The 11,979-nt window shown below is 35.3% G+C and overlaps 1 protein-coding gene and 1 pseudogene across 1 annotated transcript; one reads left to right on the top strand and one right to left on the bottom strand.

Annotated features, from left to right (window-relative positions):
* The first annotated feature begins 3,249 nt into the window (after positions 1 to 3,249).
* Positions 3,250 to 8,390, top strand: LOC117564628 (D-3-phosphoglycerate dehydrogenase). Its single transcript, XM_034243484.2, has 7 exons — positions 3,250 to 3,299; positions 3,388 to 3,482; positions 3,608 to 3,658; positions 6,632 to 6,786; positions 7,355 to 7,574; positions 7,630 to 7,762; positions 7,828 to 8,390. The coding sequence occupies exons 2-7, from the start codon at positions 3,399 to 3,401 to the stop codon at positions 8,181 to 8,183; spliced, it is 999 nt and encodes a 332-aa protein (XP_034099375.1). The 5' UTR covers positions 3,250 to 3,299; positions 3,388 to 3,398; the 3' UTR covers positions 8,184 to 8,390.
* Positions 4,337 to 5,611, bottom strand: LOC117563406 (histone acetyltransferase Tip60-like; annotated as a pseudogene).
* Positions 8,391 to 11,979: the final 3,589 nt, after the last annotated feature.

Here is an 11,979-nt window from a genome sequence, read left to right on the forward strand (position 1 = left end):
TTACTCCTTGCGATTTCTTCTTTGGCTAATCCTTAATCTTACATCACATCAATATAATTTAATTTCTACCTAGTTAGTTGCTTCAGTAGAGCAATTACTACTACCAGTGCCTTAACAAAACAAACAACATACAACAAAAGCTATCAAAATGGGTAACACCCACAGAAAACACGTTTTTATTCTCCTGGGCCTCAATGTAGTCTACAATAGAGATTTAGATTGATGAAAAGCTTATTACGTTTTGCGCCTGTGTATGATTCAATCATTTAAAACATTAAACAATACGGAGAAACTATTGTAAGTATGATAATGATCTGGTCCATTCCAAAACGAGCACTCCTTTTACAATTCCAACCACCTGTCAGAATTGATCCAACGGTTTTTCAAAGTTTACAAAAAGAAAAAAATAAAAAATAACATAAAAACGCACTGAATTCAAATCGATCGCGACTTTCGAATATGAAGAGAGTTGACTGTTGTTCCCCAACTCTCTGCACTTCCAGCGCTTAGACTGAGCGCTTCTCAAAAGTTACTTCCACACCTTATCCATAATCATTCAGGCTAACTACGTAGTATATGAGCTTTGTTCGAATCGGCCTCGCAATAGAAAGAGATTGACCTCACGATTGGTTGATCACTGCACTCCCTAAATACGTAGCTTAAGTATTTGGAATTTTGGAAGTTCTCGATTGATGGACCGATGTTTAAGCACAATTTCACCTTATCAATTAAAACATTTTTAAAAAATTTGCAACATTTTCGAGTGATGTGATATTTTTCAATATTCGAAAATTTTGCAGAAAGTGCATTGGAAACATCGGTACTTCAGGCGATGATCTTTGGAAAACTAAAATCAGCTATCAGTCCAAGGGTATAAGAAAAGAATAGAAAGAAACATTTTGGAGAGGACAGTAGAACGAAACGTTGTGAAATTTGTGAGCGTGGCGAATAATAATTAATAATAATATTATCAATATTACCCCGAAAACTGAAATTTTGATATAGAAATGTATTTAACATGGTTGCAAGAATTGCGAAAAATTGTTAAGTGTTCAATCCATATAAAACTAGTAGGCAAATTTGCATACATATGTATGAATATATATACAAATGGGGAAGACTATGTAAATGCGAAAAAGGAGAAACACAAAACCATGAATATATAACTTCTGGACTTTTTAATTTACCCATCTAGTAACGAGCAAATCAGAAGTACTAAAAAAAATTCAAAAAATTCCTTCATACATAGAGAAAAATATATATGAAAAGGAGACTAGCGAAAAGTAGAACATCGGAATTATGCTCATTTGCATTTTGCGCAGCTTAGAAATAATACCAATACAAGTACAGATACATACAGATACATGAAGACATTCATAAACACGTACATAAATACTACATAATTAATAGACCTGCACTTTAAAACATTTTGTATCACTTGGAAAGGGGATTCAACCCCGATGCTACGACTGCGAATTTGATTGCTGGAGACATATATATACATATATAATAATAATGAAATAATGATAATGCAATGATACGCAGGCATTTCTTGTATAAAGTGGCTACAAATTTATTTATTAGCTATCATAAAATATATTGAACATTACTTTTTAATACTAGCTTAACGTTGAAAGCAAATACGATGGGGAAAGAGTCAAGCAAAAACCAATACAAAAACCAAAAAGAAAATTTACGAGAAATAAACAATAAAATATATACATTTACCAAGTATGAATAGTAATATATGTATGTAAAATATACAAATATACTCATATGAATACATGTATGAACCGTATTGAATTCGATTCACAGAACTGGTAACACAATAAAATAAAATATGAATATAAATAAATGTAAATGTATCCTGCTATAATTAACAAAATTTAAATAAAACCAACTGTCAAGTGGAGATAACTTTACAATAGCAAACTAATATGAATAATGTTAAATACTATCTACAATGCAAACAATAAGAAATTATAATAAAAATTATATTATAATACGAAAGTTGTTGAAAGATTGAGCAACTCTTCGAATTATAGAGTAAAAATCATTTATTTTGAATAAAGCAATTATTTCGATCCAATCCAAAATAAAAATTTATCAAAAATAATAAAGAATAAATAGCAACAAGAACAAAAATGTATTTAAATTTGTTGACAAACTAACATACACTTATACACAAACACACACAAACAAGCAATTTTATAGTGGAATACCCATAATTATTTGGGGCTTTTACATACACTTTAAATACAAAACACAAATTAAAATTTACTATGTAAAAGACTCCTTCTTATTTTTAAGCCACTTTACTTAATGCAATTTTTTTTATATCAACAATATATGTGAAAGTTTATAAACGAAGAACAAAAAGAAACAACAAATACTTAAGCACGCCTGAGATTCCGCATTCAAAAATTCTAATTCAAATTATTATTAAAACGCAAAATGGGTGAAAGAATTACCAAAACCAAAATCAGAATATAAAAACTATTTGTGCAAATATCAATCCAAATTTATATAAAATATTTTTTACGTACATATGTATATTGTAAAATCTGGTAAAATTACCATAATCGTATGTAAATAGTTAAAGACACATTTTATAAACGTTCGGTTCTTTATTTTCAGAAAGGGTACAACAATTGCAAATGACCATTTCTGCCCTGGGGTTTGAGTATTTTCAGTTAATTATTGTTTGATAAGTTTCGATAACTTTATTTAAAATATGATTAACACAAATACGAGTATGTAGTTAAATGAGCGCTAAATTGCGAATAAAACCAATTAAAACAAATAAAAAAACAAATATTTAGATTGGTTGGGTAAGAAGTATTGATATATTTTCGGATTCTTTTTTCATTAAATCTTATTTGCCATAACCAGAAAGTATACTTACCTTTCAGATCTTTTGAGATTCTTTCCCAAATAATTAATCGGTACGCTTTTAATATACATACGAACTTAAGTAGTCTGGCGCCCACATTACAAAAGATATAAAATATGGATCTTTAACCCTTGCGGCCGCTTACGGGTTAACAGCTTGTTTTCGCACAATCTGACTTATTTACAGTACATAGCACACATAGCCATGCATTTATGGGCACACACATTGGTGTGAGAGCGCACTCCCTCTTGATTATCAAGTTCGATCACTCACGCTCCCTCAGAGAGTAGAGTCGTTGAAGTCGCTGTCCAGCCGGTTCGTTGGCCATTGACTCTCACATTTTGAATTAGTTATATTATCAAGCTCATAGCGACAACAAGTGCAGACCCCCGCTCAAGGCGCGTGAGTGAGTGTACTAAATATTATTCAAGTGTTTTAAATATACTTACATATGTACATTATATTCTCTACGGATTGCACTTAAAATTCTAAAGTATTTTGCAAAATGCCGCTGAAAATTCAAAATGTTCTAGTCTGCGATGCAGTCGATAAATCGTGTGTAGACCTTTTACAAGAGCACGGCATCAACGTAAGTTCATAAATCTCTCTTTTGCAAGTGTATGAGCTTGTAAAAGTGCATTAATGTGCATACATGGTATACATAAGTATACAGGAAACTTAACTGTGGTTTTGATTTGATTTATTTTTACTCAGGTTACGTACAAGCTTAAACTGCCAGTTGATGAGCTCTGCAAGGAAGTAAAGGTATGTAAGAATCAGATTGCACAACAAAAACATACTTACTTTATTTCCAACGCACATATATATATACTTACTGTATATAGTAATGCTATGTGTAGCAGTTGTGTGATCATCCCGGGGCACATAGGTGGCATTACATACATACATATATGAGTTAATATTGCTTGTGAGTTGCCAACACGTGTAGTGTCTTATCTTGCATTTGAAAGTAAAAACAAAAACTTATCTCTATAATAAACAACACTTTATTGTTAATGCAATATTTTCCGTTTCCATGTATACACTTTATTTGAGCAACAATTCAATTTCAATGCTTTTGCTTGATACATTGATGACTTCTTAAAATAAAATGTTTTCGTCGGCTTAAAACGAACTCAAAAATGCAAGTACTCAAAGTGTTTCTACAAATGTGAACAGGTATGTACATTTATGAAAGAAGATTATCGTTCGCGGAAATCTGTCTGGACGCCCATCTACAGTACACATAAAACACTTATAGCTGTGCTTATAAGAAACAATTAATAATATTTGTGTCAAAGTGTTGATTAAGGTTTGCATATTAGCAATAAAGCTCCAAGCTCTTTAAATATGTTAGATTAATATATGTATGTGTGAACTTATATATGTAAGAAGTAGGATAAGAAATTATTAGAATGTATAAAAGTTTCCGCAATCGATGGGTTAATGCATTCCAGCGGTCATTGAGCGTTTGGATCAGTATTTTGGGGTCCAGCGCAGACAGTTTGAATCTATGCGTAGTTTACATTTTTGCATCGCAACATGATGCTGCGTAATGGTGTCTTTGTCGACGCAAATTATATGCTGTCCCTTACTATATTTGAGAAGATTGAGGTTATTTAATGTATAAATAACATCGTCCTTATGTATGCCAGTTTGTTCGGAAATATCAATAATTGTTGTGCTTGGTCGGTCGCCATTAAGTACAGAAGTGTGATTGATTAAAACCTCGAGTACAGCCCATGTCCAATAAGAACGATATGACAGAAGGCCCAGATCAGACAGTGGCTTTTCTGGAGATCCTGTTTTGCCCTCGACTTTGGAAAGCTCATAGCTGAACTCAATTAGCAGTTTCCCGTAGCCATGGCGCTGATATGGCGGTAAGGTCAATAGGCAAGCCAAGTTATTTCCATCAGCGCTGATTTTTTCTTTTGAGAAGTAACCGATAATGTGAAAGCCTCGAGAATCGAACTCCGTCATTACGTAAAAGAGAAAAGGATCCACATCATAATCAAGATTTTTGTGATCTAAAAATAGTTTAGCCAGTAAGCATAAATTTCGAGCAAATATCTTGTTTCGACGACCATCGATCTCAAACATAGAAATAGTGTCCTTGCGGTAGATCTCATTGCCAGGCGGATGCTTTAATGTACACTTGGATAAATGACGACCCAAGCTCTCGCGACAGCCACAATATTTTAGACAGAATGCGCACAAGTAAATGCAATCCCCTTGACAAAGCTCCTTCGGATATGGCGAAAAGTACCAGGGTTTGATGCGATACTTTCCTAGCTCGATCCATTCCACATTCCTTACATCTTCCTCGTCGATCTTTTTCTCGGTGCCAGATGATTTAATATTTGCTACTTTTCCATCCTTATGTGTGTTTTCATCATTGTCAAATAGCTTTGGCTTAACATTAGAAACTTCTTGAGCATCCTTCGTGAGTTCGCAATGTATGTACCTTTGAAGCTCAAGGGACTTTTCACCGTTGAGTTCAGCATTCCGTTGAATTTTCTCTTGTGAATTTTTAACAGCGCCGCTGCAACTGCCGCGGTCGGTGTCAATTTCCATTTGCAGAAATCTTACATTATCAATAGATACCCATTCATCCAGTCGCTTATTGCAATCAATGTAGTGGACGTAAAATTGGCGCTTTCCATCAACTTCCTTTATGGCTAATATCTCCGCCAGTTGCCACTTCCCAGTCGCTTTCATGAGGACTTGAAGACGGCATCCCACAACCAGAGACACAGCACTCTTACTATATGTTTCTGAACTCATATTGTATCGGTCCTTAAATCGAAGATACAAAATTGTGTCCACTTAATGCAATAATAAAAAAAACCTATTCGTACGCTTCTTTTTCAGCCGTTTATTCGAATTTAAGTTTTTTTAATTAAACCGCATTTTTAAACCGGAAACGGATTTTAGAAACGAAAATGCGTGATTGCGATCACGATAATCGTTATCGATAAGTCATTGCTTGCACTTGACATAAATAAATAAATACTCGATACGGTAGTAGCTTAAAAATCACAAACGTTTAATTAATTGGACATCTCAATTTGATCTAAGTTACGATCTTGAATTAAAAAAATTATATAATAATTCAAAGTTAATCTATATTTATATTTTAGAATTTATCAAAATGAATTATATAGAATAATTCAAAGTTAATTTATACTTTATTTTCAAATTTAACAAAATGATTAAATTAAAGAAATAATATTTAGATAAGAAAATATGTATACATTTCTTAATTTTTTAATTTTTATACCAGCAATTCATATAAGATAGACAGAGTTTTTTAAATGTCTGCTCAACTTCACAAGTTTTCTAATTGTAGAACTTCAAATCGTATTAGACTCGATTCGTGCCTATAGAGCTCGTGTAAAGCGAGCATTGGGTGTATTATCGATTAGACACTCAATAGTTAAATATATATAAAATATCTGATTTGTTTCCTCGAAAAAAAATTGGAAAAAAGTACATCGGATTGAAGATGAAATGACTTATTAATATGCATTTATTTTATGTCAAATACTTGTGATTGTCTTCGGCCTTTATTTGATGACAACAAGAAAGTTTAAAAAAATGCAATCCATTTTTCAATAATGCCAATATTTTGCACATGCATTCATGCATACACACATGTACACATGTACATACATATGTTTGTGTAAGCATTCATTGTGCGCGTTACATGTTGCTTTTACTGTATATTAAACCTTTCAGAACTTTGATGCTGCGATTGTACGCTCAGATACAAAAATAACGGCGGAAGTCCTTGCAGCTGGAGCTGGCAGTCTTAAGGTTGTGGGTCGAGCTGGAGCAGGAGTAGACAATATCGATGTGACTGCAGCGACTTCGCACAATGTCGTGGTCCTTAAGTAAGTATGTATATAAATACATATGTATGTTATATACAAATGTTCTTCAAGAATACGATGTCGGACGATGTGTTAATTGAGTGTGATTTAGTACTCTGCTTCTGAAAATGCAACAAACGAATATCAGTTTATGCCTGGTCTTCTTATGTCAAATGCAATAGACGTGTTCCCTATGTGGTGCTGACGACCTCGACCTATCAACTTAGGTACCCTATTTGTAAGGTGCATGAAATTGACAATATGCACATTAAAGTGTCTCATCGAAACCAACAAGAGAGCGATTGAGTTGTGGATGGAGTGGCGGGGTCGAGTTAGGTCCCTTGACGCGCATAATTAGACCGCCACAGATTTTTGGGTGGAACTCTCTGCTGTTTTCTGAACTCTGTTAAACGAAGTCCTTATTGCCAATGAGCCCGACTGGATTGAGAGGGATACAATGCGAGTACGCGATATTCAAGATATTTGCATAATGCTGTCTAGTCACAACAAGTGCCTTCATCATTCTCCTACTTCAGCTTGGTTCAGTGTTTGGTGTATTTATCAGAAATTGTGTATTTGTTGCTTTTAGCACTCCGGGTGGCAATTCTATTTCGGCTTGTGAACTGACGTGCATCCTAATTGGCGCTCTCGCGCGCCCCGTTGTGCCTGCCGGTCAGAGCATGAAGGAAGGTCGCTGGGACAGGAAATTGTATAGTGGCAGCGAACTCTATGGAAAAACTCTGGCGGTGCTTGGACTGGGACGCATCGGACGTGAAGTGGGCATTCGTATGAAGACCTGGGGCATGAGGGTAACCCATCTGCGATTAATTATTATTGTTCCTACCTATATCTCATATTCACCAGGTTATTGGCTATGATCCCATCACCACGGAGGCCGAGGCTAAGGCGGCGGGTATTGAAAAGATGACCTTAGAACAGATTTGGCCGCTGGCCGATTATATTACTGTGCACACTCCTCTGATACCAGCTACCAGAAGTAAGATAAACTTGCATTAACAATGAGTCTTTTGTGTCTGAAACATAATTCAATTTAATTCGCAGATCTCATCTCCACGGAAACGCTTTCGAAGTGCAAACATGGTGTCAAAGTTGTCAACGTGGCACGCGGCGGCATCATCGATGAGCAGGCTGTTTTGGAGGCTCTTGAGAGTGGCAAATGCGCTGGCGCAGCATTTGATGTCTACCCTGAGGAGCCACCCAAGTCGGAGGTCACCAAAGCACTCATCAATCATCCTAAAGTTGTGGCCACACCTCACTTGGGCGCTAGTACCTCAGAGGCTCAAGTCCGTGTTGCTGTTGAAGTAGCAGAACAATTTATTGCCCTCAATGGCACGTCGCCAAAGTACACAACATACCTGGGCGTTATCAACAAGGAAGCCCTCAGCCATTATCAGTAATTCCAAACAATTTACCCTATTACTTTTATGTGCTCGATTGTGAGAATAACATATAAATAACTGGGCTAACACGGGATTGTCCTCGCTCAAATCCCTGCTGAGCATATAATTATATACCGAAAATAGCGGACTGCGAGGGCCATATAACATCAATAATCCAAAATTGTAGTAAACGAGTTCTATAATAAAATAACGGATAAAATTCAATCATTGTATTCTAATTATTTTTTATTTATTGAATCCTTTTGAGTGTCAGACCAATAATAAGTGTTCGTATTTCTCGTGCGACATGTTTCGATCATTGGCTTCGTACATCTCTAGCAGGTTGAATATTCAGATCTCTTGAATTAACAAGATCTAGTTTTGGCTTCCATGTGCTTACACCATGTGAGACTGCTGTTTGTAGTGTTCTGCAAGAGCTGCATTACTTTCTGTGAGAGGTGGACAATTTCCCCTGTTCATGTTAATGGAACGTGCTCGCATTTTTATTCGTTTACTTTTATTGGCTGGTGTTCGTCAAGGCAGCGTTCTCGGGCCGACTTTATATCTACTCTACACTTCTGATATCCCTACGAGTAGACAACTGACTACGACCGCGATTCTTAGACGATCTAAATTTCCACAACAAGCTTCAGCGCAACTTGCGACCCATCTACACGCTGTAGAGAAATGGCTCTCAGACTGGCGTATAAAAGTAAATGAGCAAAAATGTAAACACGTAAGTTTTACCTTAAATAGACGAAATTGCCCCAACCTTACACTAAACAATACCGTGCTTCCTCAATCAGATGAAGTAACGTATCTTGGCGTACATCTCGACAGACGGCTCACCTGGCGCACGCACATTGAAGCTAAACGAACTCACCTAAGGCTGAAGGCAAACAGTCTGCATTGGCTTATAAACTCCCGCTCCCCCCTTAGTCTGGATTACAAGGTCCTACTCTACAACTCCGTTTTGAAACCAATCTGGACTTATGTCTCTCAGTTGTGGGGGAGCGCCAGCAACAGCAACGTAGAGATCGTGCAGAGAGCCCAAGCAAAGATCATGAGAACTATCACCGGCACCGTGGTACGTTCGGAGTGAAAACATTCAGAGAGACTTGAATACGGGAACGGAACGACCGATACAGCGACAATTACTAGGACCGCCTACCTTAAATACAGTTTAAGAAACTGTTAAAATACTATAGTATTTTTAAGATTTAAACACATTTTGTTAGTCTCGTAAGAGAAGAAACAAAAAAAAAAAAAAAAAAAAAAAAACTTTTATTGGCTAGTCAGAAAGCCCTTTTTCTTCGTTAATCAGCTGACGAAGACCTAATTGTGTTGATACTATCATTGGGAATTTAGAGCAGCCAAGAATAGCTGTATCGCCATTTGTTAGTCGACTGCTTGTTGCAATGTCCACTGTAAGAAGGACACACAATAGTAGTATGCTCGTCGGACATAGCAGTTTTGCATCTCGGTATCATTGCTCTCGTATTAAGAGTTTGTAAGAGTTATTTGCATGCGTAATTTTATCTAGCACATTAAATAAAAGCGATTCACTACAATTAATTTGCTCAATAACATAGTTCCATGTTGTTCCCGAAGCTTTTCCATACTTTTCTTTTGGGGTTGGGCTGGAAAACATTTGAAAGGCCTTTCTTTGTCAGTGCTCAGTGCTCAGTTGTGACCAAATTGAATTAGTAACTGCCAATACAAGAATGTGTTCGGGTTTGAGTAGCCCAAGATGAATTCTGTCATCTCTAGTCTCTCAATTGTTCTTACTGATTGTAAGCACATATAAATGTCAAATTAAATTAAGCAATTTTCAAATGACAAATCGAAATACAAAGAATCATCTATTTACCACAAGCATCTCAGACACAAAAGAATTTTCAATTAGCGCATATCGAATATTGATAACAAATTACTTACATAAACATATGAGAAAAAGTCTCAATAGCTTCGAATTGAAATACAAGATAAAAAATAAAAATAAAACAAAAATGTCTTGTGGATATGAATATAATTTAATTAATTTTCAAGACGTTTAATATGAAATGAATAAGTACAGTGAAATTAAATTCATTCAATCCTACATTGTCATATATGTACATATGTACACATGTAAATATGTATGTACATATGTTTATTTTAAAAGTGCTGTGATAGCAGCCCCGATTCCGATACCGACTCCGACACCGACCCCCGCATGATGCCGGAACCGATACGAAGCTGCAGCTACGAACGCCAACGCCATAAAAAGGACCCAGCAGCAGTTTGACGAGCCGCAGTCTGAATAGAATCCTAGGGTCGAGCAGTAGCAGCAACAAGTGAAAAAATAGCGGACTCGTGAATCTCAGTTGCTTGAAATTTAAATCTCAAATGTACCACACGAGAATACGCGTAGATGCCTTAAAAGTGACGCATTTGCAGTGCAGTTCTTAACTTGAAATCGCGTTCAGTGCACTTAATCCAACTACATCAAGTACAGCAACAACAACGACGGCATATACGATTTCATTGGCATTAACTTCTTGTTTTACTTCTTTACGAGCAATGTGTCCGGTTAACACGGCCAAAAGCCGCGGTATTCCTGATATTTGCTTTCTTCTTGTGGCTATCACTTTGCTGTCATGTCAGCGGAGCCATAGCATAGCAGCCAGCAAAGACACCATAAATATTGGATTCCTTGCGGAATACTCTCAAATGCGCGTAAGTTCCAATTCACTTTACGTTCACTGCTATAGTTTACAAATAGTATTATATTTAGCCATCTATTTACTATACACATATGTATCTGACGGGTTCTTGATACAGCAGCTAAATTTATTGCTCATTGGTCCAGTTTTGTTGTCTTTTATTTTTTTTAAAAGTATTTTTGCGGTCATTACAAATATGTAATCTCAAGGATCAAACTAAAACTAACATCTTAACATCTTTTTTGTTCGTTAGATGAATATTATATAAGACAGCAGAATTTCAGAAAACTTCTTGCGACAATTTAATTTCAATTAATTTAGTTAAGTTAAATATCATTTTAGGAAAAATGAATATAAAATGAAAAATAATGCCTTTCAAAAACTTTTCCGACTAGACATTTTACCTTAAAATAAGAGATCAATTTTAAATATGACCAATAAAAAAAATTTAATTTAAATCTTTTTCTTTATTTTTTAATAATATATACATTTTAATCAATTTATTTAATTTAATATTCTATCATAACAACAATTTCAGGATTTGACATTAAGTTACTCCTCAAAGCGGATATTAGAAGTCTATTGTTATTAACGCTTAACCGAAATTCTGCTCTCCAGCTCTTTAACATTTCCATTTGTAGTAAAGTCAATTTCAAAATACAATAAAGATTATACACATATGTACATAACTATATACATATGTCATTGGTAATGATTTTTTATGCTTCGCTTATTAAAAGAAAGCAGGCCGCAGAATTTATCTTCAGTACTCAGTGAGTACTACTCACAGTGTTTCAATTTGCTTACCACCAAGTTATTTTGGTAAAAATACACATATATAGCCCATATATATATATTTCTCGATTGAGGTTGAAAATTACATATGTGCATATTTGAAGGGATTGAAAACACAGTGTATTTTCTCCAAATATTTATGTCCATCTGCGATATTGTCGAAGCATTTGTAAGTTTTGCTCGTCCTCGGAATTAAATTAAACAATCAAGAATACACCGTTGCACACACTGTCGACAAAAATGTTAATAACAAAAAACAGGAATTTATGGTACATTTTGCTGTCAAACTGCGCTTTGTAGATAAAATGCCATGA

Source organism: Drosophila albomicans, chromosome 2L (genome assembly GCF_009650485.2).
Source record: "Drosophila albomicans strain 15112-1751.03 chromosome 2L, ASM965048v2, whole genome shotgun sequence".
In the NCBI taxonomy this organism is placed as follows: Eukaryota; Metazoa; Arthropoda; class Insecta; order Diptera; family Drosophilidae; genus Drosophila; species Drosophila albomicans.

What these genes read in the sequence shown, in the direction of transcription:
- LOC117564628 (XM_034243484.2), top strand. Translation starts at nt 3,399, where the DNA reads ATGCCGCTGAAAATTCAAAATGTTCTAGTCTGCGATGCAGTCGATAAA. An exon ending in AGCTCTGCAAGGAAGTAAAG is followed by an intron (nt 3,659 to 6,631) that starts GTATGTAAGAAT and finishes TAAACCTTTCAG; the next exon opens with AACTTTGATGCTGCGATTGT. An exon ending in TGAAGACCTGGGGCATGAGG is followed by an intron (nt 7,575 to 7,629) that starts GTAACCCATCTG and finishes CATATTCACCAG; the next exon opens with GTTATTGGCTATGATCCCAT.